Source organism: Apiospora phragmitis (genome assembly GCF_038363925.1).
Source record: "Apiospora phragmitis strain CBS 135458 chromosome Unknown utg000010l:1.0-9815664.0:1.0-9183399.0, whole genome shotgun sequence".
Taxonomy (NCBI): Eukaryota; Fungi; Ascomycota; class Sordariomycetes; order Amphisphaeriales; family Apiosporaceae; genus Apiospora; species Apiospora phragmitis.
In genome coordinates this window covers 6,674,872-6,702,630 of record NW_027117409.1, presented here as the reverse complement: position 1 = coordinate 6,702,630, position 27,759 = coordinate 6,674,872, and the positions used below count along the sequence as shown (strand labels likewise).

At 51.7% G+C, this 27,759-nt stretch overlaps 8 protein-coding genes across 8 annotated transcripts; 5 read left to right on the top strand and 3 right to left on the bottom strand.

The window, feature by feature from the left end:
• Window positions 1-1,778: 1,778 nt before the first annotated feature.
• Window positions 1,779-3,194, bottom strand: PG994_011799 (uncharacterized protein; the record flags this gene model as incomplete). Its single annotated transcript, XM_066863208.1, has 4 exons — window positions 1,779-2,494; window positions 2,623-2,825; window positions 2,910-2,946; window positions 2,996-3,194. The coding sequence occupies 4 exons, from the start codon at window positions 3,192-3,194 to the stop codon at window positions 1,779-1,781; spliced, it is 1,155 nt and encodes a 384-aa protein (XP_066712318.1).
• A 612-nt stretch (window positions 3,195-3,806) lies between these two features.
• PG994_011798 (uncharacterized protein) lies at window positions 3,807-6,491 on the bottom strand (the record flags this gene model as incomplete). Its single annotated transcript, XM_066863207.1, has 9 exons — window positions 3,807-4,181; window positions 4,228-4,641; window positions 4,731-5,248; window positions 5,303-5,822; window positions 5,880-5,891; window positions 5,960-6,064; window positions 6,219-6,288; window positions 6,342-6,368; window positions 6,424-6,491. 9 exons carry the CDS (start codon window positions 6,489-6,491, stop codon window positions 3,807-3,809), a joined length of 2,109 nt encoding a protein of 702 aa, XP_066712317.1.
• Window positions 6,492-9,076: 2,585 nt separating this feature from the next.
• Window positions 9,077-10,731, top strand: PG994_011797 (uncharacterized protein; the record flags this gene model as incomplete). Its single annotated transcript, XM_066863206.1, has 5 exons — window positions 9,077-9,253; window positions 9,365-9,618; window positions 9,710-9,908; window positions 9,968-10,081; window positions 10,153-10,731. 5 exons carry the CDS (start codon window positions 9,077-9,079, stop codon window positions 10,729-10,731), a joined length of 1,323 nt encoding a protein of 440 aa, XP_066712316.1.
• A 1,716-nt stretch (window positions 10,732-12,447) lies between these two features.
• PG994_011796 (transposase) lies at window positions 12,448-14,064 on the top strand (the record flags this gene model as incomplete). Its single annotated transcript, XM_066863205.1, has 4 exons — window positions 12,448-12,693; window positions 13,108-13,321; window positions 13,382-13,452; window positions 13,489-14,064. The coding sequence occupies 4 exons, from the start codon at window positions 12,448-12,450 to the stop codon at window positions 14,062-14,064; spliced, it is 1,107 nt and encodes a 368-aa protein (XP_066712315.1).
• A 3,026-nt stretch (window positions 14,065-17,090) lies between these two features.
• PG994_011795 (tetracenomycin polyketide synthesis O-methyltransferase tcmP) lies at window positions 17,091-18,113 on the top strand (the record flags this gene model as incomplete). The annotated part of the gene is made up of 1 exon (XM_066863204.1): window positions 17,091-18,113. One exon carries the CDS (start codon window positions 17,091-17,093, stop codon window positions 18,111-18,113), a length of 1,023 nt encoding a protein of 340 aa, XP_066712314.1.
• A 1,142-nt stretch (window positions 18,114-19,255) lies between these two features.
• PG994_011794 (uncharacterized protein) lies at window positions 19,256-19,899 on the top strand (the record flags this gene model as incomplete). The annotated part of the gene is made up of 2 exons (XM_066863203.1): window positions 19,256-19,397; window positions 19,643-19,899. The coding sequence occupies 2 exons, from the start codon at window positions 19,256-19,258 to the stop codon at window positions 19,897-19,899; spliced, it is 399 nt and encodes a 132-aa protein (XP_066712313.1).
• Window positions 19,900-20,443: 544 nt separating this feature from the next.
• PG994_011793 (glycoside hydrolase family 10 protein) lies at window positions 20,444-21,655 on the bottom strand (the record flags this gene model as incomplete). Its single annotated transcript, XM_066863202.1, has 3 exons — window positions 20,444-20,536; window positions 20,625-21,065; window positions 21,302-21,655. 3 exons carry the CDS (start codon window positions 21,653-21,655, stop codon window positions 20,444-20,446), a joined length of 888 nt encoding a protein of 295 aa, XP_066712312.1.
• A 2,535-nt stretch (window positions 21,656-24,190) lies between these two features.
• Window positions 24,191-26,338, top strand: PG994_011792 (Autophagy- protein 22; the record flags this gene model as incomplete). Its single annotated transcript, XM_066863201.1, has 3 exons — window positions 24,191-24,423; window positions 24,482-24,522; window positions 24,666-26,338. 3 exons carry the CDS (start codon window positions 24,191-24,193, stop codon window positions 26,336-26,338), a joined length of 1,947 nt encoding a protein of 648 aa, XP_066712311.1.
• Window positions 26,339-27,759: the final 1,421 nt, after the last annotated feature.

Here is a 27,759-nt window from a genome sequence, read left to right as displayed (position 1 = left end):
CATTTCAAGTTTGGTACGCCTCGTGTGTTTCCTGGAGATGACCCAATGCAGGTCGATAGGGCGTGGTTAGTTTGTTGCGAAGTACAGGTTGGGAGTGTGTCTGGTCTGGTGGGGGTGTGAGTGGGCGTGGACTAGAGCTGGTAGAACCGTCTGGTAGTAGAAGGCACGGCCGCAGCAGATAGGTGGACGTAGATGTTGTTTCAATGCGTTCAATGCGGGTGTTCCCCCATTGGCCCATTGGGTGTCAAAGACAATGGCGTCACTGAGGACGAGAACGAGCGAAAAGCTGCACGGCCAATACAGACAGCCCGAGAACCTTAGGAAGTAGAAAAAGCAACGCGTCAGGTGCGTGCAATTAAGATTGGAAGTCAATAACATGGACAAATAACATTGGGCCCAATCTTGGGAAGCACATGTTGTCATGTTGATGGTGCCACTTCATCATTCCTGCCCCTCCTAAACAACTGACAAGATCTGCAGGCACCCAGTTTCCCCTATTGATTCAATCAGGTTTTCCCTTGATTGATGTGCCCTTCGCCTTTCACTTCAGGCCGGTCCGATCCCCGGTACCCCAAGTTCTTTTCGCTTGCGCCCGGGGCATTAGTCAGAATTACGCTTTCCTCCCAAGTGAACTCTCACGCCTGCGACGCCTGGAATAACTGAACCTTCATGGTTGGGTGTCGCCGTTCTCAAGCTCGAGCGGGACCTCGTCCCAAACATGTCCTTGAAACAACAGGCCAGCCACAGGGCTACTTGCTTTCCAACGCACCTACGAGGTGCATACTAACATAGGGTGGACTATGCTCAGGGCAGCGCAATGACAAATCGTCAAGCCGGAACAGACTTGCGAAGGGGTGTCGTCTCGTGAACACGACTGCGCAATGCCAAATTGTATGACTTCCCACACGCTTGCTCTTGGTAGAGAAAGGCCTGTTTCGACTTTCGGTCCACGGTTCACGACAAGCACTGCTTGCAACAAACAGTACAACCGCAATTGGAGGGTTGCGGTTGGCCCAAGAGCCATGTGTTGTTAAAATAAGCTTCGAAGGAAGCCGTTTCAGTAGTCTAGGATTCGCTGCAAATGTCATCCAATACGAGCCTCTGGGCATGTAGGCTTTCTTGGCTTAGCTCAGCCGGCGCCATACGGAGAGAGAGAGAGACTGACTCGTACCTTTCAGGCCGAGAAGGATGAAAGCAAACCACGTGGTGGACGGCATCCCGCTTATGTACTATTCATGGGTATGGAAATGGGGCGACAGTGTCTTATCTCAGATGGTCTCCTGCCAGCTGCCACGCCTTGACATTCGACACCCGCCAACACTGGCGTGAACACAGATACATGTCTGGTACGATGACACGCAGCCGACTATCTGCATGCTAACAAAGTGTGCCTGTGTAACCACCGCAGCTTGTTTACTACAAGTACGAACCAACCATATCTGTGATTTGTTTTCGGGCTTAGGGGCAGCGAGTGTTCCAGTATGAGGTGGGATCGACAGATTACTTAGCTAGCCTCACTATCGATCGAAGTAGGCACCACATCTTATCTACATTTTCATTTGCCCATCTCGCCCGGATCATTCGGGGATTGGAACGACTCGTTGGGTGAAATAGTACCTATATGTACATCAATGCGCATTACCGATACCTCCGCAGGCCGGTTCGAAGTGAGTGTTGTTCGACAATGTATCATCGATATACGCTCGCCCCGGGATTGCTTGCGACATATAGCAAGGCGGCAAGGAACACCCAAGTGCTAAATCTTCCGACTGGAAGATTCATCTCTCTGCTCCCACCCGACTCTCCCATTCGACTGCAGTGGCGCCCGAGTGGCGTGTTCTCTTTCCACCCGCTTCATGGAATATGGCTTCCAGGACCCTTAGTTTGCGGGGCACGCTATCATGGTCCGTCTGGTTGACAGACTCAGCCGCGAAATCGAGGCAGTCTTCGAATTCACCGTCCTTTCCCGTCCAGCACTCTTCCATGTAGAGCTGGCCTCTTTGCCCAATCATCGCATCGGTCTCGGCAAAGTAAGCACGTATCTTGATCCGTGGCCTTCCTTCTCCGAGACCCCTGCTCCCCTCCAACTCGGCCAAATCTCGAATGAAGGATGGGTAATCGTCACACTTCCCCCACGTCCCACCGGCCCCTTTCTTCAAACACTGCAGCGCCTCACTATTTCCGCCTACTGTTTGCCCGCTGAACATAGCCTTGGGTATCAATTCATCTAATTCTAGTTGTAGATCGCGAGGCATCCCATACTTCTTCACTAATCTCCGAGAAGACGAATGGCCCTCATCATTGCTGATATCTGCTTTCCCAAGAATGGCGCTGGTGGCTTTGGTGAACACGGCTCCGCTTGAAGCAAAGGCGGGCTGCGCCTTGGTGACAACCAGTCGCGGGATATGATGCCAGGCACTGAAAGCTTGGGATGGTATCCACTGGGCCATCTGCAGAGATACGACCCGAGAGTGTGTAGGGTGCACGAATGGTGCTACATGGTGTTAGCACATACCAAATGATGGGTGCCGGGTAACTCGTCATTCTTTCAGGTTTGACCCAGACCAACTTGGCATGTTCGAGGTCTGGAAGGAACGCCAGTGGGTGTGGGCAGCAACCTACCAAGTAACGCGACGAATGGTTTGGTGGGACTCAAGATATCACGAAAGTGGTACAAGAGGTTCAGGCTGTAGATTGTACCAGCACTGTGTGACACGAGGGCGACGTGGTCGATGCCAAGGTGCTTCAGGAGTGCAGGCACTGTCTCGAGCCAGACCGCGAGCCTCTGTGGAAGTGGTACATTGGTAGAATAGCCCATACCAGGACTATACGGCGGCAGGGTGGTTGTTAGATTCGTGCCAACGACTCGGCAACATCAGTCTCGTTGCAGGTTGAGTAAGTACACATACCGGTCAATGGCTAGAACACGCACCCCTAGCTTCTGCCCTATTGCATGTAGGGGAAAGACTCCGAAGAGCCGCGGAGGAAAACATACCGGGCATATACAGCATGGTCGGCACCGCTTTGGGGTCGTCGCCAGCATCGCGTCCGGCGTCGGAATAACCCACCACTAGGGCATCGTGGTCAGCCGTGGCTGGCAAGGTGAATCGTTGGTGGAAGCGCTCATTCGCCAAGTAAGCAACGGCACGATCATGTGCCGAAGCCGCTGTGGCGTCGCCCGCAGACTCTGCCATGACTTTCCTGTCTGTTGGGAAACGGTCGAGTGAGAAAAAGACTCATATATTTGTGGTAAAGAGCAGTCGACTCGGCGAGTGCTGCCTATCGATGGTAGAAGTAAGATATGAGGTACGCAACCCCTGGACGCCCCACATCCCTGACGACCATCCAATCATGCCACGCCCTATCATGTCATTACTGTACTTACAGGCAGCTGCAGCGCTGTACTACTAAGTATCAACGGGATAAGGCGCACAAGGGTTGCACTGTTGACGCCAACTAACGCTGTCAGCAATCAGATTTAGCATTTCGGACGACCAGAAGAATTTCAACATCATGTATTCACATTGATCCTGAGACGCCACCATGTACGAAAAGGATGTAGCCCTTCTTGTGACATCAGGGCACTGATATTATTACATGCGGTTCTCACCCGTGATAAGACCAGGAGCGATATACAAAGTTCTACACTTAGTGAGGGGGGCCTTCGGAGGGACCTCCCGGGCGATCTTCTGTAAGTGGGTTCTTGTCGCAACGATGAAGACAAAAGATCGAAGTTGACTACCAGAATGGTGAAGCCAACATTTCCTTCTTCCTGTAGCGGTGCAATGACCTACCAGCGCAACAACTCATCGCACAGTAACGGAGATGCCGTCAGCAGCAGCCACACCCTCAGGGGCATTGACAGCGACGGATGAATCTACCCCGTTCGCATAATCCTGCAGCACGAGGCACCCTTCAAAGTACGCCTGCACCTCGCCGAAGTCCTCCAGATCCCCCACCCACGCGACGTACTGGTCCGGCCGGACGATGACGACGCAGCCACGCTCCTTGTCGACGCCGTAGTTCCTGTACGCGTCGCCGAAGCCCTCGTGGTAGCTGACGTCGTCCACGTAGACCTTGTCGTAACTCCAGCCCGTGGCCCGGCGGAACGGGTGGAGCACCTCGGGGAAGTCCCGCAGCAGCTCCGTGTCCCAGCGCTTGGCCGAGTGGACGGTCAGGATCTCCACCACGCTGTGGATCCTGTCGCGGCCACCGTCCCTCCCCCACGACACGGTGCAGGAAGCTGCTCGGCGCATCGAGCTTGGCGCAGAAAGCCTCGACGCGCGCTTTCTGCTGCGCGTGGTGGATGTCACCTGCGAACAGCACGACGCGGAACCGTCCGTCGGCCGGAAGCCGCTTCTGCAACTGCCACGGCCGCGCGTCCGACTGGTTCAGAACCTGAAAGCTGTTGAAGCGCATGCCGACGGGGATGCCCGTCGCTAGTGCCTGCTTCCGATCGAAATCCGCTTCCGACATGACCACCGCGGGTGGCGCCACGGCGCTGCCGTCGCCCTGCTCCCCGGCGTCACCGGGCTTGAAAACCAGGTTGCTGGGCCCATAGTTCACTGAGAGACCGCAGGCGAACATATTGCCCTGGACGAAAGCCTCCTTGAATTCATCCATAGAGACACCCTCGGCATCCTGTAAATGAGCGTGAGTTAGTGATTACGCTAGCTTCTACGAGTTGAACGAGGCGGGTTTGGGTGACAGAGGAGAAGTCGCTTTCTTACCATGATGTCCTTTGCTGGCCGCCCCGAGAAGAGGCGGGCGAAGCGGTTGTCGAACTCGATGAGGTCCCGAGCGATCCGCCGGCGCTCGCTTTGATATGTCTTGAGGATACTCGGCTGGGCGATACCCCGGCAGACCAGGCCAAGCTTCCATCCGAGGTTATAGCAATCCTGCATCGAGATGTTCATGCCCTGGCCTGCCTTAGGTGAATGCGTGTGCACTGCGTCGCCGGCCAAAAACACACGTTGGTGGGCGTCGAAATTCGTGCCTACGCGCTGCCCGATCTGGTACGCCGTCCACCAATCGCAGACCTCGTAATCGATCTTGTACGGGTCGAGAATCTTCTTGGCTGCGTCGAAGATCAATTCAGGGGTGATCTTGGATCGGTCCGCGCGCCCAGAGGCGTCCGGCTTTACCTCCACAAGTTGGATGTACAGCCGGACCAGGTTGTTCTCACGCGGGATACTCATGAGGCTACCATGAGTGGCAGAGTGGATCGCACATCGGCATCGAATATCAGCTTAGCAATCACGTGTCAGTATTAAACCCTTCGCTACAGGCTTGGTGTACTCACGGAAGTCGGTAAAAGGGATGACATCCATGACACCCCATATCATATCACTGGCTTCGCCCTCCAGTTCAAAGCCAAGGGCGGTCCGAGTCCAACTGCGCGCGCCGTCGCACCCGATTACGTACTTCACATGGACTGTCTCACCGGCTCCAGCCCTCTCGTACGTCTGCTTTATGAGGGCATCTTCATCCGCGTCTTGGAATAGATTACTTCGGAAGAGACCATCGGAGACCTTGCTGCCTCCATGCTGTTTCGGGGCTGCCTCTTCTTCTGTCAAGAACCGCAGCTTGACCGTGACGGGGTAGGCACTCTGGTCTTCGACCTTGCTCTGGTCAATCTCGAGAGATTCCGGGAGAACTCTTCGCTCGACTTTGATGGTGTCATTGGAATACTTCTTGATATTATCGAGGAAGAAGCGTTCAATGCGACCTTGGTGTAACGTGCTCTGTTGTAGCCGTGAGAGGCCAACAGGGGTATCGGGTACACGGTCTGAACGCCTAATTATGCCGTTCTCGTCCGGATTCTGGGGAGCAAGTCAGTTCCGGTACGTCACGATCGTGATATACGGGCCCAAACTTACCCATAGACATATCTGCATTGTAATAGCATCAGCATATGTGACTCAGTTGGCTGTGGGAGAGGCTTCAGTTCGGTACATACCTCGATCATATGATTAGCCTCCTTCCAGGCTCTGTCGCCAAATCCGAGACTATCGAGCATCTCAAGACTGCGCGCATTCAACCCATCCGCTTGGCCGCAGAAGACCTTGTTGTCCGTATAGTGTCAGTCAACTTTTTCACATCAATGCCGTGGACGACTCAGAGTAAGTCAGTGGAGATTCTTGGCCGTACGCCCTGATTGAATCGAGGGGCCAAGAATGAATTGTCCACGAGGGCCAAAGGGTCCTCTAAACCCTTACCTTGGTGTTCCTTTTATCGATGATGCGGGTCTTCAGACCCATACGGGCCATCCAGGCTGCAGCCATGATACTTCACGCAGTCAGTTACTGCGACTCGCCATATTCCAAGCCATGCAGTCTTACCCCGCAGGCCCTGCGCCGATGATCAGGCTGGGATAGTGTCAGCTCCAGAACAGCTCTGTCCAGTTCTCAAATATGTACTCACACGTCTACATTGGACGTAGTCTGGGCGCCGTTCATCGAGCCCGTAGCGGAAGTACCGTTCGTTGCCATGGTGTTTAGACGAGGTGTCTCTTTTTATCCCAAGAGGATGAGTTCTTACGAATCGTCCAAGGAGGTTTGGAGTTTATGGGAAGGAGAAGCTCGGGGAGCTGTCAGTTGGAGATGATGGCAACATCTACGAGTCGGAAGAGGTGCCCGTATACGTCGTATGCATGCCCACGCGACCAATAGAGATGCAGTGCAACCCTCCCTCGGTGTTGCTTCCATTGGGAGCTCGCGTTGGTAGCGAGGCCTTGCAGACACAAGTTTTTCACCATCACCCAGCATACACGGTTGGTGCGGTGGAGGGTTTGCGTTGTTGGTGCTGACCCAGATGATACGAGTCAATGATGGACCAGTAGCAACCCCGGTTCATACAACTGGAGTAGTTAGTCAGAAAATGTGCGACATCCGAGCCCCGGAAAGGGACCTTCTTGGCAAATCGAGCAATGGTTCACGCGAATGTGGCATAGGCCCAGTCGGGGTTTTCGAGATGGTCGCCATAAGAAGTCTAGGATGCCTTTGTTATCCAAGCTAATCTGCTTCCGAGGCGGAACGGTGCCAAAAGCATGCGTTGTCATATCAGTGCTCATTTGAAATGCGCATGCGCAAACTGAAAGAGCGGTGCGGCCGTCGTCGCAAGTACATGAATGTCTGATGGAACCAGTATGGAATGATATGTCCCGAGGCGAGGGAAGAGCAGACACAGCGATGCATCACACTACCCTTATGTACCCCCAAGTGAGGTAATTGCCAAAGTACCGAAGTCTTTGAATCAGCGAGCAGAGCCAAGCTTGTGTCCCCCATCTCCCCCAGCCCGTGTCGTAGCATCGGGTAACAGCCACTTATATCAATATAGCCAAGTAGCTGATGCTACTTCGTACACAATCCCGTGGGGGAGGGGCCATTTCGGCCCTCCTCTTCAAAGCTGGGCCTCTGCTTGGGTGCGGGGAAAGGCGGGCGGCCTGCAGCGATTTTCAATCTCGGCTGTTCTGGGCCTGCCAACTGCCTATCTTGTTGGGTCTGGGAATCGAAGGTGGCAGAGGCGCCACATAACGCCCCTTTGGGGGAGCTCGATTCGATAAGCGTTCTCGGACGCCGGCATGCGGTGAGTTAGGTAGGCTGACGGCACAGGGCGTGACCGTTGAGCTTTGTGACGTGGCGGGAGCCTACATGAACATCAAGGTAGGGAGGTTATTTTGGCAGTTTGACAGCTCTGCTGATTAAGTAAGGCGCTCAGGACATCTGAGACATACCTACTTTACTTGCAGTACCAAATTAGTATGTCTTATGTAATCAGTCGGCTGGCTTTCTGCGGATTGAATGGAACTGCAAGAGGACGTGGTATGAAACACGGCAAATTATATAATTTGGTGACTGTGCAAAGTGATACTAGACTCAGTCAATTTCGCTATATTACTGGTTACCCCTTGCTTACTCAAGTCAAACATGCGTTGCTTGATTCCAATGTTGGCTATCGTTTTCTGACTCTTGTCCCAGCCAAGACAAAGCATCTAATACGTATCACCGGGTAAGCCAGGGGGCCGGAGCCGTCGTCCGCGTCCGTGTCATGAATCTTCCGATAGGTCATTTTATCTGGCGGACATGATGGGTTCTTCTACCCAATTGCGATCTTCGGAATCTGGTTCTGATCTGTCCGTGTTACTAGACCGTATCGGACATCCCTGTAGATATAACTTCCTAGCCCACTGTCTGGCTGTTTCTCACAACCCTCTTTGCACGCCGTTTCACTAAGGTAGGAGGAGGAGGGAAAGGCTACGGCCAGAAAGACTTTGCTTTTGATGGATTGCCGTGGCCTATCGCAACGGCTTTTGGTCCAAGCAAGCACATTTACACACAATGCATTGTTATTGCTCCTACAGCATGTGTTGTGCAACGGTGATGAACCAGGGAAAAGCAAGGTTTGCTTCTTTGTACTGTCCAATATAACTACCGTTCCACCTAGGTGCCATCATGAACGCTGTTGGTGCCGAGTAAAGATTACCATATGAGAAGACTCCGCCCCTTGCTTTTGCCACCCCCGCCTTTGCCGCCCCGGCCTTTACCGCCCCTACATATCAATCTTATAGGTGTGACGGAACGTCTTTATTAGGTCCTATTCTTTTCTTGGAAGTCGTAAGTAGATGAAGCCCCAGGGACATACGATACGTCACTCCGGTTCTCTTGAACCCACATGCCTCTGATACTGGCGCCGGGAATGTGCCTTGTAAGGATCCGTCTCGACTACCCGACCAACACTCTGCTCACGGTATTTCTGATGCTTCACAAAACGGGGACTTGCAGGACGCTCAGAATGAGTGATAGCTTCTACCCTTACTATCAAGTCGTACCACGCTGGTCGGTATAATACGACTGATACGTCTATCCAACAACTTTGCCCGGCATCTTAAGATGACTTGACAACACAAGAGTTTGCAGCTCTGTATGGTGCTTGATGCAGAAGATTCGAGGATTTCGCTTTCAGTCGCGGTCCTTTAGCACAATTCTTGTTGGTATTTCAGGCAATCGACCTTCCCCTCCTCACCACTCTTCTCGGCCTTCCCCTTTCGACGCCGTATTTTCATTGAGTTGCCAAGATGGACCCAGCATCAGCAGCCGCTGCGAAGGAAAGAGAAGGAGAACTCTTCATCCGAGAAGTATGGGGTTTGACTGGAACAGCCATCTTCTTCGTTTTCCTACGCTACTACGCGCGCCTGAAAGCCGTGGGCCTTAAGGGGCTTACTGCAGATGACTACCTGATGTTCCCGGCCACTGTAAGTTGACTCCTGCCGCCTTTGTATTTCTTCTGGCCCTCTCGGGTAAGATGGCAAGGTTGAGTTTGAACGGTAGAGAGATGACAATGTTTGACCTTCTATATGTACTAGGTCGTCATGTCGATCGAGTCGATGGCGGGTTACGAGGTTGTGGCCTGGTGGAAGGGCTTCGCCAACAACGGCATCTCCGACTCAGACCGAGCCACTCTTGCGCAACAAGCAAGGATCGACCCAAATGGTGCAGCTGCCGAAGAGCTGCGATTACGAATAGGGGGCTCCAAGAACCACGTTGTTGGTCTCCTCATGTACACCACACTCATGTGGCTGCTCAAAGGATGCTGGGCATTGTACTATAACCGACTAACGTAAGTGATGGGCCCAAGACGATCCGAGGCTACTCTACTAAGACGATGATGTCCAGTGACGGTGTGCGGAACCGCCGATTACTGATCAAAGGCTCGGTTATCGTCTTGCCGGCTACCTACATCGGGTGTCTGCTAGTCGCCTTTCTCAAATGCATCCCTTTCCACCGCCATTGGCAGGTGTTCCCAATCCTGGCGTGAACTGTATGCCCGCCATCTCCCCTCTGCAGACTATATTCGTCATGGTAATGAATACGGTGACGGACTTCTACCTCATGGCGATTCCGATCCCAGTAAGTTCACACAGCCCTCCCGAACCAAACATTTCGCATACTCACCACCGCGGCTTAAGATGATCTGGAAATCCAAGCTCCCGCACAAGAAGAAGCTCATGATCATACTGATGTTCAGTGGCGCCATTTTGGAGATGATGTTCGGCATCCTCCGCGCCGTAGCCATCCTCAAGGTGATTAAAGTCCTCCAGCAAATTCAGAAGTAGTGGCACCCCTTTTTCATTACTAATCACCGACGTGGCAGGATGGCGACACCAACCCAGCCGAGTCCGGATACTGGTCGATCCGCGAGTCCTTCGTCTCCTTCGTGCTCACAAACCTGCCCATGGTGTACCCGCTCTTCCGCGAGTACTCCAACAATCTGCGCGGCAAGACCGGGTCCACGACCGGCAAGTCGACGGGCAAATCGTACCAGCTAGGTAGCTACCCTGTCAAGAGCAAGAGCAAGTACAACAACAACAACAATGGTAACAGCGATAGCCGGGACCCCCACGTGATCCCCAACGAGACCATCACGTTCGACTCCAAGGAGAACATCTGCGTCGACACCGCCGAGCATCCTCCAAGAGGCGACTCGGTGGGAGAGGACAGCTCATTGGATCTGCCTGAGCAGGAGGCAATCCAGGGGGTGCTGGTCGCGCTTACCGGTCTCGCGGTGACCCAGAGGCAGGGGCGAGGAGGCTATCAGCCGTCGTCGTCGAAGCGGCCCGTTGATCCCCGCCAGCAGAAGTCGAGCTCGACGCAGATTACCATCACTACTGAGTACACGATCTCCGACGGTGGGAAGAACAAGGCTCAGCCCGGCTCTGCATATGCTTTCTAGTCGCTTACCCACTTTTGTTGCTAATTTCCACGTTGGGGGTGGCCGGTGAACTTACCCCTTTACAGGTTATGGTCACCTTGGAGCAGCAGCAGCAGCAGCAGAAGCGGGCAAAAAGAACAGAAAAGAGCGAATGATCACCTCTTTAATTAATTACATACTTATTCACCTAGTTTGAGTATGCTACAACGGGGGGATACGTCTCTATGTAGCGGTACGACGTACATAAATAAGAGATATACTACACCGACTATGCTCTGTTAACAGCTGCCATGCACGGTCCTCACGCCACACCTATTTTTAGCTATGTACCTGAAGATTCACATTGCCATCCCTCACCACCAGCTAGGGTGCAGCACCAAAAGGGGTACAGCACCAAAAGGGTGCAACACCAAAAAAAACATCACCACAATACAATTCGCATCGATTACCCCTTACCACCAGCTAGGTTACAGCACCAACAAAAGGGGTGGAGGGCTAATCGATACGCTTGTCGGTACCGGCCAGGCGAATGTACTGAAAAACTTCGGGTACAAGGCAAAAAACAGGTGTGGCGTGAGGACCGTGTATGGCAGCTGCTGACAGGGCATAGTCGGTTTAAGCTAAAAATTTACATAGTCGGTGTAGTATATTTCATAAATAAGTGTGGCTGGCATTCATTTAAATAATATTAAATCTATAGTCACTGTGACCTTAGGCATGATGTGCCCATAATTCATCCTTCTATCTACTCTTAAGGATTACCTATATACTAGTATAAGATTGAGTCAGGGGTGGTAAGCTTGAGGGCCATCATGCTCTGTAGCTGTTCCCTTGTTTGCTATTTAATAACAGGAAATTACTATATTAATTTATAGTATCTAACACAGCATGCGTCTTATATAATGCCCGATAAAGAGCTTAATATTGAAATAAAATAAAGATAGTCCTCGTACCTGTCATATCCCATATCTTTTACTGCTTGTGGCATCTAAAGCTGGATGTGAAGAAGCTCTCATTTTCCATCTCTCCATCTTCTATTATGCTCCGGACAAGCTTGAAGGTACCTAATACACTCACGCTATTACAACGCCCAGTTTCAGCATATAATTAGTCAAGACATTGTTGTTGTCTTCGATTCTTTGGCTGACTAGTATCGCACAATATTCAGAAGAAAAATATATGGTATTCCCGGTTAGCAGACTCAAATTCGTGACATCTACTAGCCTCCCTGTCCCCTTCTTCTGCGTAGGGGTAGCAGATACAAAAAGGAGAAGGGAAAAAAGGGGGGGATACGGAAGTTAGACAAGTACAATCTCAACAGGTGTTTTTCGAGCTGAATGATTCAGATGCTGGGCGTGCAGATGTTAACCCCTGTTGAATACCTGCAGTTATCCGCATCGTCGTTTATATCTAGCTTAACGGGAACAATGGATGCCCTAATGTTATGGCCTGGACACGAAATACTACAAGGGTATCATTATTGCTAGTAAACAGTCCTTGGAGGGCTCCTTTGCATCGTTCTACTGGTCGTTTGCTTGGTCGTTTGCCATTTCTCCACCACACACACATACACACACTCTCTCTCTAACGTCAGGGACCCACCTTTCGCGCCCCCCCTGCTTTCGCGCCCCTGTTAACCAGCCACCGGATTTTTCAACCCCTTCAATTATTTCGATTTCCTCCACCAATTTTTTATCGTTTTCCTTCAAACTTCAAATACAGTGCCGATAACTAATTATGAAGCAGTATACCGAAAAAGAGCTCCAGGAAGCCTTAAATTATATCGCAAATAGTACTCCGATTAAACAGGCCGCTCGTGAATACGGTATTCCCGAGTCAACGCTCCGGAGCCGACTTCAGGGCCACCAGTCCAGATCGGAGGGTGCGGCAGATCTTCAGAGGCTCAGTCCTAACCAGGAGAAGCACTTGGTATCATGGATTATTGCTCAACAGGCTCTAGGGCTTCCTCCAACCCACGCCCAAGTACGAGAATTCGCCGAGCGCATCCTTCGAGCCCAAGGGGACCCTAACCCAGTCGGAAAGAAATGGCTCCAGGCCTTTATACGAAGGAATCCTGTTATTAAGGTCCTAAGGGCTCGAGCTATTGATTCAAAGCGTGTTAATGGTGCTTCTGTCGAGGTAATTCGGTCCTGGTTCCAGCGACTCGAACAACCCGACATCCGGGAGATTAAGCCAGCTAACCGTTACAATATGGATGAAGCAGGGGTCCTCGAGGGTATCGGATCGAATGGTTTGGTACTCGGAAGTACTGAAAACCGGTCTATTCGAAAGAAACAACCTGGTTCGAAGGCTTGGACCTCTTTTATCGAATGCATATCAGCTCTGGGGCGTACGATTGATCCATTAGTTATTTTTAAGGGTAAAACCGTTCAATAGCAATGGTTCCCTCTTGACTTAGCTCCTTTTAGGGGCTGGCAATTCACCGCGACGGAAAATGGATGGATAACGGATGAAACAGCCGTCGAATGGCTCGAGAAAGTCTTCATCCCGAATACCGCCCCGGAAGACCCTTCGGAGTACCGCCTACTTATCGTCGACGGCCACGGAAGCTATACGATAACTGATTTCATGTACCTATGCTTCAGTCATCGTATTCGTCTTCTTTTTTTACCCCCTTATACATCCCACGTCTTATAACCCCTCGATCTAGCCGTCTTTAGCCCTCTAAAGACGGCATACCGGAAAGTACTCGGAAATATAAACCAATACTCGAACTCAACGGTAATCGGCAAGCGATACTTCCTTCAGTGCTACTAGAAGGCCCGTTCGAAAGCACTTTCGGGCCAGAATATCCGAAGTGGCTGGAGGGCAGCCGGCCTTTGGCCGGTAAATGTAGCAAAACCACTACTGAGCCCGCTTCTAGTCGGAAATACCCTCTATACGACGTCCGATCCGGCTCGTACGGAGCCTAACGGGTCCAGTAGGGTCCTCTATACGCCCCGGAATACAATTCGTGGTTCGGATGTTATCTGGTCGACCCCAAGGAAGTCGGTTGAATTCAAGGAGCAAGTCCGGCTTGCCAACCTATTAGAAAAGAATACAGCTATACAACGGCAACTGTTTCGAAAGGTCCGGAAAGCATTTGATGAGAAGGACGTACAGGTGGCCATCCTGGAGAGGCAGGTTGAGGCACTCCAGGCTCAACTGGAGGCTGCAAGGCCGAGGAAACGGAAGAAGGTGGATTTGAGCCCGAATTCGAGGTTCGCTACAATCGAAGATATACAGCATACGCAAATGGCTGTTGGAGAAGCTGAAATTACTTCCAATGAAGAGAGCGATAGTGAAATTAGTGAGGCTGGCTCTTGTATAATTGTTGCTGTAAGGTCGAGCTAGATAGGCGACGTTGAATTGAAGGGGTAAATTTAAACGAACTGGTTGATAGGGGCGCGAAAGCAGGGGGGGCGCGAAAGGTGGGTCCCCGACGTTATCCCTCTCTTTCACACACATTCCTCCCTCTCCCTCTGCCTCCTCTGCCTCTCAATAAATCATCACATTACTACCAGCATCGAATATCACAGAATGCAAGCAAAATGAAGCTTCCTTTGACTCTTTTCATTTGTTTCGCCATTCTGGGCAACTGTTTCATGCAGCAGGCATAGGACGTCATTGTTCATATCCGACCCTTGTTGCTTGACCCCTTCCCATTCTTCACCAATGTAAACGTGCCTCATAACCAAGGCTTTTGACTTGATCTTCCGCAAGGAGCAGGTAGAATGTTACATAGGCTTCTCGATTTCGTCCAAGATGCCGAGCACTACACTGAATACACAGACTACGATGTGGACACTGAATACAATGAGGATCCGGAGCCCAAAACCGACGAAGATACCTGCTTCAGGAAATTCCGGGATTAGTGGGCAAATTCCTTGTAAAGATTTACAAGGAAGCTCTGGAGTGGATGAAATCAACCAAAGCAAAAGCTGGACGGTCTGGAGCGAATCAGATGAGACGTTTCCTCAGAAGCTTGGTACCATGGCGACAAGGATGGTTATCTAAGTTGTTGCGAAACATCCTCGAGATTACAGAAGACATCTCAAAGTGGCTGGAGCGCTTAGGCACTCGTCTTACTGCCCTGACAGAGCCTTTTTGCATATTCGGTGGCTTTTGCAAAATCCCGGAGCAGCTGTTGCAAAAAGTTGCACAATGGTTGCGGCAGCAAAGCAAGGACTTCCAGGAAGATACGGCGCAGGAATTTGTCGACGCAACTGTTTCTGCAGCTTGGTTGTTGTACACGACGGGGCTGATGTTCACACCGCAAGTGGTCTGGGGTCCGGCCTTGAGCAGTCTTGGTTAGGGGGCTGGAGGAGTGCGTCAAGGTAAGTAGGTAACTACTCTGGCACTTTTCTTTTCATACAAACTCCTACGATACGACGTACAATATAACTGATTGACAACTAGGTAGCGTAGCTGCAGCTATGCAGTCAAGACTCAAAGCCGTGGATGCCGGGAGCTGGTTTGCGATGTCACAAAGTGCAGCCCAGAATGGATATGGAAAAGTCGTCTTTGACTATATCGTTCGGGTGCCCACGGCAACCAAATGGGCTAGAGAGCAAGTTGACTGGGAGGATCTTGCAAGATGGCATGAAACCAACGTGGCTGAATGAGGCTATCACACCGTATATCTAGACGAGGCATAGCTTGCGCCTTGAAGACTGGCCAGCAAACCCATGCTTGTACATTCGGCTAGCGATCTCTATCATTAGTCGATAAGCATATGTATGTATTGCACGGGCTAGATAGTACACCCCAATTACATTTGCATTCTCCCGAGTCACATATGCTTGCAGGTGCTTGTTTCACCCCTATAATATAAGCCAAATTGCTCACCTCTTTCTAATCTCGGGCTTAGAAAAGGGGTTTTCAAGTCAAGGTAGCTTGCAAACTTTGAGTCTTTATAGAGGTACAGCGAGGGCTACCTAGGAATGGCTTGTAATAACCGAAAGATTGCAGTAGACAATAAGCAGCTGTTAAGGTTGAACTTGATTTAACCAAGTTCAAGGCCTTCTGTATAAGCAGAGCTTCCCCTGAGTGACTACATTCAGGGTAGCGCTTGAACTGTTTCCAGTTCGGTTCAATGGCAAAGTCAGCCCAGTTTGGAGGAGCATAAGTTGCTAAAATACATACTATGGAGACTGTGCTGACGTAGTGGGTTGTCTGATCTGCAGCCTTCATAAGATGTGCTTACTAAAATATGTATCCCATGTAGACCGTTGAAGCCCAAATGACGATGGCAGTGTCAGGCTAGCGCATGACCGACTGCTGCCCAGGATGGATACCTACGCGGACATCTTGAGTGATCGTTGAGCCCTGGATTGTGTCTAACAACAAATTCCAGTATGGGCCATGTCTTCACAACCGGAGAATGACTTTTGGACATGTAGACTTGGAGCCGAGTCCCCTTAAAACATGGGTCACTTGCGATCTGAGGAAAACGAAACCTTGATCTAATGGATGCGAGCTCCTATGGCAAGAAATGGGTTTCTGCCCCATGTCGAGGTGGCACTTGCGCCAAGGTTGTACATGGAATGGATTGATCCTTGTTGGGCTGATCTAACCAACCCAACGATCGGGTCTGAATTACTGTGGGAACGCGCTGTGTGCTATTTGAGGTCTTACTGAGAACCTACAAATGTAGACCAACATGAGGTCAACCAACAATTGGACGTTGTGATTGCTCAACCAAGAGTTACTTGAGTTGCAGAGCCAGGGGTTGAAGTAACCCTTCATCGATATGAGTCTCGCTAGTAGCAGTAAGTGTCAGCACTGCGGTCACGAGTAGGTAGCGACATGTGAAGACCATAAACGCGGAATGGCTCCGGAGGATCAATACCCACCTACCTGAAAAGTAAACACCGACAGGGAGAAACCCACAAATGACCCTGGCCAATCCGTTTTTATGTCCAAACAGGGCTGGCTTCTGAGCCGATTGTTGCGGATTAGAAATCACTGCCGTTGAGGTTTGCACGGAGATGGCAGTCCTTAGTGCAAGGAACAACGCTTCTGTTCTGGCTAGGTCCCGAGGAAGACCGCGGCTTGGTAAAACTACCATTGCCACAAAGGTATAATTGGCCGCTCGGCCTCCTTACCCTGGTGGATCTATGGATCTCGTTAGGAAGCCGAAACAGAAACAGCATAAGCGACTGGCCAGCACCGCTCATGCAGTTCAAGATTGTTCGGTTGAGAGAGAGCTCGCACCACCTGTCATTGGGTCGTGGTTGGGAGGGTGCTTAGCAGCGACCACGAGCTCGCTTCTGGCTTAAATCAGTAGAATCCTGCATCAAGTCAAGTCATTCGGACGATTTCTACATCAACCCAGATTCCGAAGCACCTGCACATCCTTGATTAAGTACTTAGTAATCATGCCTTTGACTCGCCAGGGAAGCAAGAGGCGTAGTGTCGACACATTTCGTACGTTTGCGTCGCGAAGGTCGACAGGTACGACGGATTCGCAGACGCCAGATGACGGACCCAGACCCAGGAGGAGCAATACTGGGAGCGGCACCAACAGCGAAATCAACATCAACGTCGTGCCAAGTCTGCCCAAAGAGAAGGTCATTCTCGCCGGATCGGAGCAAACATTGTTGCCGATGGTCATGTTCAAGCTTCGGGATGCCCAGAGCCCCAGTCCCATACTCGCCGACCCATACGCCAGGCAGCTGCTGGAAAGGTGCGACGTCGATATGGATGCAAGTCACTTCAAGTTCACGACGGACGAGCGATATGTGACTTGGATCGCTAACCGCGCCAAACGGCTCGATCAGTGGTGCCAGGACTTTCTGGACGCGCATTCCGAACCTGTCACGGTCGTGCACCTTGCCTGCGGCCTCGACTGCCGCTTCTTCCGCGTGACTAAGAGTTCGCGGGTGCGATGGATCGATATAGATCAGCCCCTGGTAGTGGACTTGCGGTCGCGCCTAATACCACAGCCCGAAGGCGACTACACGCTGCGCACGCTGGCAGTGGCGGCGCCGGGCTGGTATAGGGACATTCCGGCCGACCGGCCGACACTGATCATCGCCGAGGGTCTGACGCCATATCTCGAGCCAAAGGACGGCAAGGCCATGATGCGGGATTTGGTGGAATACTTCGGGGGCAACGGCCGCAGTGGGCAGCTGATCTTCGACTCGCTGGGCAGCCTCTCGGTGAACCTAACGACGTTCATCAAAGCGCTGCGCACCAGCGGATCGGCGTTCAAATGGGGAATCGATGACCCCGAAGAAATCGCTTTACTTCATCCCCGGCTGAGGATGCTGGATCGCGTCCAATGGCGCGAGTTCATGGATAGTCATCCGCCTTTCTTCGGGCCATACGGGACAACGATGGCATCGATTCTCCCTTCCTTTGAGAAGAACATCCAGATCTGGCGATTCGACTCCTCGTAGTTGCAATGCGCGAAACTGAAGGTCCGAGAGCGAAGGATTGGCGCACCATCAACTTGAAGAGATCTGGTCGTGTCAAGCAGACAGATGCTCTAAAATACCCCGTTGTGCGCCTCGCCAATCCTTGTGTTGCTCGATAGGCTGGGAAACATCAAGAAAACAGCGATTATCGCATCAGGAATATATAAATTTGTATGTAACATCTGTACATGCTCACTAGTTCAAGCGCAAAATGCACCTTGAACTTGGTATCTACAGTGTTAGATACCAGTGAATTAATTGACTTGTACTATCTAAACTGAAGTCGTGAAAGCCAGCGTTCGTCCGTCCGATTCAGGCCACTGAAGCTGTCGGCAGCCACCGGTCCTTGGCAGGCGGCCGCCCACCAGTGACAGCTCGCTATCTTATCATGCGATGAGCAGGCCAGAATTACGTCACGTCCCAGGAACCAAGGAGCTCTCCTACCTGAGAACGCCTTGGCTCTAAGACTGGCCGAATTGATGGTTTGACTTCCCGGTAAAGCCGAATCGAATCGTCTTAACCTTTATAGGCACAGTACCATGCGGGTGGATGGAAAACACAGTTGCGTCTGCTCTGTACTTGTGCTCTTATCATGAGCCGGTGGACCTGACAGACGTACAAGGATAGAGCTACTACGTTATGTCGTCTGTAATCTTGGGATGGCACGGCTGAGCAAGGTAAAAGACATCCCGATGAGAGACCGTCGGCAGGCTAATTGAGAAATCGTCTGATACTTGAATAGGTATTTATTGCATGCTGCATCTTATTACAGTATTGCTCGCGTAATATCAGGTACGTCTCTTGATTCGCCCACCGTCTTGGGGTTTATGGGATGCCGAGCCTTGGGGGTTCCATGTCACATACGGAGTACATCAACGTTCAGGTTCAGCTCCTCCCCCAATGACATGATGCAGGAGGTTCGACAAGGGTCTGTAGATGAAATCATTCCACACACACACTCGCCGGTCGCCGGGCTTGACTTTACTTTTGACCACGAAGCTTCTGCCAAAGTTGCAAAGTACTAATCGTTTTGTTGAGACCCGTCCAACCCCGTGTCTAATCGATATTCACTCTGCTCAGAGGTTTCCCTATCTATCTAATCACCTCCTCCGTAACCAGCAACTATGTCAGCTCCCGAAGTGTCGCACGGCCGTGGAGGCGCTGGTAACATCAACCCCGACTCTACCCCGTATGTCGACGGAGAGATCACTCGTCAGGGCGAAGAAGGCAGCCAGAATGCTGGACCGTACTCCACTGGTCGAGGAGGTAAGTCCAAGTGCTTTCAGATCCATTGATCTCACATGCGCCACGGTCCAATTGCGTAGTAGAGCACCCAAAAGAAAGCTCTCGAGTGTTGATGCTCTATTATGTCCAACCTCAAGCCCAATCTTCAACCTTACTCATTCGATCGCCCACCCTCAGTCAAAGCACCCATCAGTCACTCACACACTCTCTATATCTCTCCCACACAATGACTGCTGCTAATACTCCCTCTTTCCCACGTCATCCAGGCGGTGGCAATATAGGCGAGCCGGGCAAGGAGCCGGGGCTGAGGACCGACAAGGACGTGGTGCCCGTCGCGGCCACGCGCAAGTCCGAGGAGGAGCCCTTCCACACGGGCCGCGGGGGCGCCGCCAACGTGCACCTGACTGACGACGAGGAGGGCAGCATGAAGAAGGTGGCCGACTCGTCGCTGCCGGGTGCCAAGCCGCAAACCAGCACCGCCGACAAGCTCAAGCACAAGATATTTGGCATGTTCAAGAAGTGATAGAGAAAAGATAAGGAGCATATGCTTGTGCCTCTTAATTTGAGATGCATACAGCTTCATGTCGGATGTATTTTGCTTCTGCCTTTTGTTACTTCGGCGCTGGAAATTAATTATGATGAGGAGCCGGCGGCGGCGCTACTGTTGCTGTGGCTGCTGTGGTTGGTGTGGTTGCTTTCTGGAAATACCCTTGCTACCTAGCTTTCGTGGAGGTTAGGTGACTAGACTTTTACGCAGTTTTATTCACATCAGTCTCGAATGGAGACGTAGCACTACGGATATAGTCATGGTGCAGCTACTGTGTCAGGAGGGATGCTCACACAGTTGATGCGCTCAGATTCGTGATTGGGCTCAGTACTGGTTCATTCTTTAGGTGGTATCTTGAACTACCAACCGGTTTGATACAACCATTTCCACCATTCATTTTCGAAAAAGACTATCCTTCATGTGAGCTACTCATCGTTTTCCATCAGACAATGTGCCTCTCAATATCGGCAAGTTACAGCACGAGCTCTGACGAGCTCCCCCAGTCCCCCTGTCTAGATGCTTATTGCAAAGCATTGGCGACAGCAGTGTAGGCAGCCTTGGGTTGATACTGGGCGTTGAATAGAAGAGGGTTGTTCTGGGATCGCCACGAATCCTGAGGTTAATGAGCCGTTAGCACATATTCATGGGCATGTTCCCAACTCAAGCGAGAAGATAAAGCAACAAAGGGATTCCAAACGTACAGGATCACGGACACCCCAGACAGTTACGCCAACGCAGGCCTTCACATTCAAGCACCCGTTGACCACCGCAATGTAGTCGTTACTGCCAGCGTTCACGATGTCGAGCTCGGTGATGGCGACCTCCTTGACGCCGGTGGCGGCGAGCGCGGCGAGGGCCTGGGCGTTGGCGGACCCCTGGCCGGCTTGCAGGTGGCCCTGCGAGCCGATGCCGTCGATGGGGACGCCGGCGGCGAGCCACTTCTTGACGTGCGCAACCATGCCGTTGGTCAGCTTCGCGTAGCTGGGGCTGTCCAGGTTGTAGTCGTTGATGTAGAGGATGGCGTCGGGGTCGGCTTTGCGGGCGGCCTCGAAGGCGATGCGGACAAAGTCCTCTCCTAAGACCTGGGAGAACACCGACTGTCGAAGACCTCCGTTCTCGTCAAAGATCTCGTTCACGACGTCCTATTGATATGGTCTTAGTATTTCGAGAAGCCCTCGAGGAAGGAATCATGCTGAAACCTACCCAGGCTCGGATCTTTCCCCTTATATCGAGTGACAAGGTTTGTAACATCTTGAGAGTACCAGGTCAGCAGCTACTCCGATGAGAACATCTTCTACCTTGTCTGGAAGCCACGGGAGAAGGACTGACGGTTTTGAATGACGGTGGTCAGGGTCGATTTGTCCCTGATGTTGCTCACCCAGCCCGGAAGCTGCGAGTGCCACACGAGGGTGTGGCCTCGAACTGTCTTGTTGTTCTCCTGCGCCCAGTTGACGAGGTAATCAGCACCGCCGTAGCTCATGGAGCCTCGCGAGGGCTCGGTGGCGTCCCACTTCATGGAGTTCTCTGGGGTGAGCTGGCCAAAGTCGGGCTTGATCACGCCGGCATTCTGGGAGTTCGACAACGTGCGTTGGTCGGCGCACGTCCCGAAGTAGAGCTTTCCCTTGGCTTTGATCAGCTGGTCGATACTCGGGTGGGACTGGCGTTCGGCCAGCTCAGCGGGGGCCGCAAGGGCGGACAAGGGGGCCAGGAGCAGAACGAGTGCGGACTTCATCTTGATGGACCAAGTTGATCACCGAGCTATGTAGACAGTGTGAGGGTGCAGTTGCTTTTGGTAATGCATGATAGAAGGCCGGCTCTGGGCGTGGGCTTTATAGTTGGACGGCAGCCAGCACGGAAGATAATGCCCGAACCAGGGATGGCCATATTGTCCCATACCATAGCGCTCGTTCGGCCCATGTTCTTGGAGCCGGACTCAAGACGCTAGAGGGATGAGGACGAAGGTCCCATCAAGCAAAGTGCGGAGCCGGGAGCTTACTCCTGAGCGCCTCCTGGCCCGAAGGCAGGCTTATGTGTCCAACAGCATGGGGAAGCATCGGGGGCAGTTGACGGCAGCACCCAATGGGGAAAATGGGCATACAGATCCACGAATGAGATCTGATTTGCTTAGGCGACTTTTGGGATAGATGCGACCCAGGAACATGTCAACTGTGGGTGAAGATAATAGCCTGAAAGAATAGCATTTGGGTCAGGTGCCATAATATGTACCAGGACACACGGTAGTTGAAAAGGGTGGGAAATAGGCACCCCGGAATGATCGACGACAGGGTGTCGGTCTTGGCACCGATGGCCCCAACGACGGTCACCGTAATTAACATCGTCATTGTCCAGGTAGAACATGTGCCAAGTTGGGTCTTGTGCGGATGAATGGAGCTTATATCGACCTCTAGGGCGTTTCAGTTACCGGGTTCGGTATAATCCACGAATTCCATCATCTGGATTGACTCGCATGATAGGAGGGTCCAAAGTTGAATCCAGTATGGATTTGATGCTTCAACTTGTTCCCGTGTCGTTCAGGGTGCAAAAAGTACTTCCAGCAGGTCTATAACATCATCTCTCTTAAGCGACCTTGGCCCTGGTGTGGACTGATCTGTTGTGCGTTGCTGTTCCCCTAATATCGAGGATCGGTGAACGAACTCCCGACAACCGCAATCGTCGACCACAAACCAACTAGAATTTGTTTCCATATTGCTCGTAAATTAACGGTTACGGGGTGTTACAATATCGCGTGTTAGAAACCACCAGTGTTGCCATTGTTACTGATCTTGTCCAGTGGCCGTCTCATTGAGTTAATAATTCGAGGTGATCTTGGCATACGTAGCAGGCTCTGAGCCTCAGATCAAGCTGCCTCTAAAATAAGTATGCAGTACGGATACACATAGACAGACAGTGTGGTGAGAGGGACATAAGCTTTGTGACAAGTTAGGCGCTTGTTACGTAAGTAATATAGAGATGTGTGTCGGATTCACTCTTGCCCCAGGCGGAGTCTGACGGATACATTTCCGTCCCCGTTACTGGCTGTCGAGAGTTGCATCCTTATGGGTCACCTGCAAGCAAGAACCGTCCCGTGGTTATCAGATTCCATCTAACAAGATGGCATAAGGAGCTGAAGATACAAGGCCATCCGATGCTACGGGCTATTCGCATCAAGATTCAAGATCCCACCCTGAGAACAAGCACTAGAACGCGACAGTCCGATCAGCAATGCGATGTTCACGACTCGGCCTAGGAGTGGGATCACTGGGATAACTGTTCGGGAGCCACCATGACCCCGCGTTCTCGCCCTTTGCCTTTGGGGTGGAGTCGTCGCAGCAAAGCCAAGCTCAAGCTCCTTGCCTCTGCTGCGGGGAGAGCTTCAACTGGCGTTGGCCTTCTCTTCTCCAGGGTCTCAAGGGTTTGCATTAAGAGGATACGCTAAAGTGACCCAGTGAAAGAGAAAGGAATACTTGTTTGTACCTTACGAGTGTTTCGACGTTGCGGCCCATCATCCACATTAGGCACTCACAGGATGTTTCAAGAATGCTGCGCCTAGGAAACCACGATCGTCGTGTTGAGTGCGTGCCACAGATAAATTTGGCGGATGCGTCGCCTATGTAAAATCGATACGATATATCCGTACTCCGTACGCCGAGAAGAACTACTCACAAAGCCGGGTGCGACGAGATGAGCCCCCTCGAATCATTTCCTGCCAACTTCGACCCATAACAGCTTTTTCTGTCCTCTTTCATTGAATAACGGTGTCGTGGTCAACTCCATCCGCGGTAAAGCCTTGTTGGTCGTTGAGCCATTCGCCGCAGCCAGCACTCCAAAGAACCTGTCAACACTGCAGTTACCAGCTATTTCAAAGTATACTCAAGACACCCCCACCCGCCTGCACGTAACCGATTAACGCGCAACTTTGGATACTATGAAAGCAGCGCATACAACTCAGTAGGCCAACAAGCAACCAAGGAACTGTTCCCTCCGTCTTCCGCGCTGCTATCCTACACCTGCAGACCGGTGGTGGAAGGTTTTTGGTCGATCAACAATACTAATAATAGTAATAGAATCTCAAGCTAGCAGATGACGGGAGTCTGGCGCTGAGGTTGTTGCTTTTTGTCTTGCATACATACGACTTACTTAAAGTACAGAGAGTTCCGGTAGTGTGTGTGGCGTGGCGGTGTATGGGTGTGCAGTGAGCTGGACGGGACTATTGGTGGTGTTTATTGGTGGTGTGTGCGACAGCTCGGTTGCTGGCTCGGAACCCAATATGGCCCCGCGAAACGAAGAACGCTTACCTCCAAGACCTCCCTTCTTGTCCATACCATCGTTCGCCAAATCTTTTAGATCTCACACATCTTCCTTTGAAGCCGACGATGAACGATCGACATCCGAATCCGACGCTATGAGCCCTAGAGCGAGTATCGAGAATGGGGAGCGCGACGGGGGTCGCTATCCCGGGGAAGATACGCGCCCTACCACCGGCAAGGAGCTCGCTGGATGGTAAGCACAACATCATGGCTCTTGAACGCCGGAGATGCTAATCCCGAGGTCCAAAAAGGTACATGTACGCCTTTGCCGCAGAAACCTACATGATATGTGGTAAGTTCATCTTCCGGTGCCTGTGCGATACAGACAGCTAACGTGCCAATGCGACAGCCATTTGTAAGTTCGCCCGCGGTGCATGCACGCGACATTCTATGCGCAGCCTCGAATCGGTTGCGACTAACACCCAACTTCCACAGCGTCATTTATACCAATCCTACTCGAAAGTCTTGCAAGAGACAATGGCGTGCTATTGTCCGATCGAAAGACGCCATGCCCGAGCAGCGATACCAAACACCCCAAAGGGGAGGAGTCGCAGTGTATTGTCAACGTGATCGGCATCGAAATCAACACGGCGAGCTTCACCATGTACACTTTCAGTATCAGCGTGTTGCTCCAGGCCCTTCTGGTTGTCAGCATCAGCTGTGCGGCCGATCACGGAAATTACAGGAAGCGGCTGCTCCTGACGTTTGGCTGGGTCGGCAGTATTTGCGTTATGGCCTTTATCTTCGTCTTCAAGGAGATCTACGTCCTTGGGGCTCTGCTCGCCATCGTCTCCAACGTGTCGTTTGGCGCGTCGTTTGTCCTCCTGAACTCGTTTCTGCCCCTTTTGGTCCGTCATCATCCCAAGGTGCAAGAGGCAGCCGTCACCGATGTCCTCACATCTGACCCTCATGGGACGGAAGCCGAATTGCAGCGGCATGATCGCTCAACCACAGGCGAACAACCACAGGACGACTCAACCACAGCTTTATTGCCGCAAAGCGACACCGAGTCTGACTACAATGAATTGGTTAGGACCCCCACCCATTCAGAACTCACATCCATCGAATTGGAACTGTCTACCCAGATATCAGCCAAGGGTATAGGAATTGGATACGGCGCTGGCTTGTTCGTGCAGTGCGTGTCTATTCTCATACTCCTTGCGATGGGAAGCTCGACGTGGTCACAACGTGTGGTGCTCTTGGTCATCGGCTCTTGGTGGGCCATCTTCACCATACCTGCTGCTGTGTGGCTGAGACCCCGACCTGGGCCTCCGCTACCAAAAACAAACGGGAATGGCCGCTGGGCGTGGTTATCATATATCATGGATGCCTGGAAGAATCTTTATCGTACCGTCAAACTCGCCAGGCGCCTTCGCGACATCGTGCTCTTCTTGGCAGCGTGGTTTCTACTATCAGATGCCGTTGCCACCACATCCACTACGGCTATTCTATATGCGAAAACCGCATTAGGCATGAAGCCATGGGCGCTGGGCATGATTAATGTCATATCAACCACAACTGGTGTACTGGGCGCATTCTCCTGGTCGTTCGTCTCGCGATACTTCAAACTCGCGCCTCACCATACCATCCTGGCTTGTATAGCGTTGTTTGAAATCATTCCTATTTACGGTCTATTGGGCTACTTGCCGTTTGTAAAGCAATGGGAGGTTATCGGGCTACAACAGCCATGGGAAATGTATCCCTTGGCTGCCGTTTACGGGTTGGTGTTGGGCGGGCTCGGGGCGTACTGCCGGTCATTATATGGCGAGCTCATTCCTCCGGGGTCGGAAGCCGCATTCTACGCGCTCTATGCCATCACTGACAAGGGTTCCAGCGTTTTTGGGCCAGCCATTGTTGGTGCCATCATCGACGCCTCTGGCGAGATCCGGCCCGCTTTCTGGTTCCTGGCGGTGCTAGTCGGCCTTCCAGCGCCGCTCATCTATTTTGTGAATGTGGAAAGAGGCAAGATTGAAGGCGAGAAGTTGGCCGAGGTGATCGAAGGTTTTAAAAACCAGGGAGACGTATCTGATCTTCCCCACGCGGACGATGAATCCCGTGGAATGCTTGCCTCCTACAACGACGATGGCGTTGATGGAACAAGGACGTGACTCTGAGCGACAGGGTATTTCTGTATCTTGAATCCTTGGCTGCTCCTTTCTTGCATTTTTGCATAGCGGCGGTGTTGGTTTCCAAGACTACAACTTACGTACTTAATAAAGTAAACATATTTCCTTCCCTGTCGACCATAGTCGAACCACGTCGAGGACAACCATCAATTATAAACAAATAGTTTAGCATAGCTGATCAGATGCGCCCTGGCAAACCCAACAGGCAGCTTCCTAGCTCGGAACTGACGACGCACGCACAGTTATGCCGCGGTTAAACCCAATGGCATGCAAATTTAGCTTTTGGCATTCGTAGTATTGAACCAACAGCATTGGTTGCGTTGGGGTTCAACTGCTTGGAAAGTCACTACTACCGCACACTGTATTAGCTATTGCCTATACGCGTAGTGTTGGTCCTTTTTGTACGACGAACATGGATGTACATGGTAAACTGTGGAATGCGTTACACGTATGGATTGGCACGTTTTATACGATCAGTACAGGAGCTACTGGTATTACGGAATTGTAGTTGTAGTAACATACATCGCTACATGGATGTATGTACGTGTTAACTGTTTTCGGCAGTCACTCAAGGCTCTACGATATCTGCAGATGAGATAAAGCAAGATGAAGCTATGCAAATCACCAAACCACATGAATACATACATGCATGTTTATGGGGGGCTAGACTTGATCGGTGTTATGGCCAGGAGAAGAGAAGTACACCCGCGTCATCCATCGGCAGCCGTATGAGCCACATTTACTACTTCAAATGTTTCCGAGCCACTATCCGAGTAGGTAGGTTAGTCGCTAGTTCCCCCGTCCCCAGCCCCCCAATCAATGTCTGAAGCTGGCGTCTGTCTGGCTGTTCTGGGAGTCTCCAAATCACGTGCTGGTGCTTGTCGAGCAGCTAGGCAGGCATTTTTTCTCTTCCCCTTCCCTGTTCCTCCTCCGGGCTCCATCTAATAACGATTAGAGGGGGAAAAAAAAAAGCAGGTGGCTAGGAACTTTGGAGGTAGTCAGTCCACTGTCCAGCACTGTCAGCAATCCGCGATCGCGAAGACCGACCCGACCGATACCACCACAGCGCCCAATTGATCGACCTGCTACCGCTACCGCTACCTTGCCTACTGTGCTGGACTGTATCAGGCAGACGGGGATTGAGCGAGGTTGGCAGTTCCAGTTCCATCCTTCGACAGTGCGCATCCATCTTCTCCATCGCATCACAACCTTCACCATCGCATCCATTGCTCTTGCTTTCTCTCCACCGGCTCGGCAATTGGAACCCAACATCCGTTTCCCCAAATTATTAGTCGCGTCCTGTCAGAGCAGCTGTTGGTCTCCAAAACACCCCCCGAATCCGACATCTTCCCCTTCCCTCCATATCACTTGCGTTCCCCGTCAGCAAAAAAAAGATAGCTAGC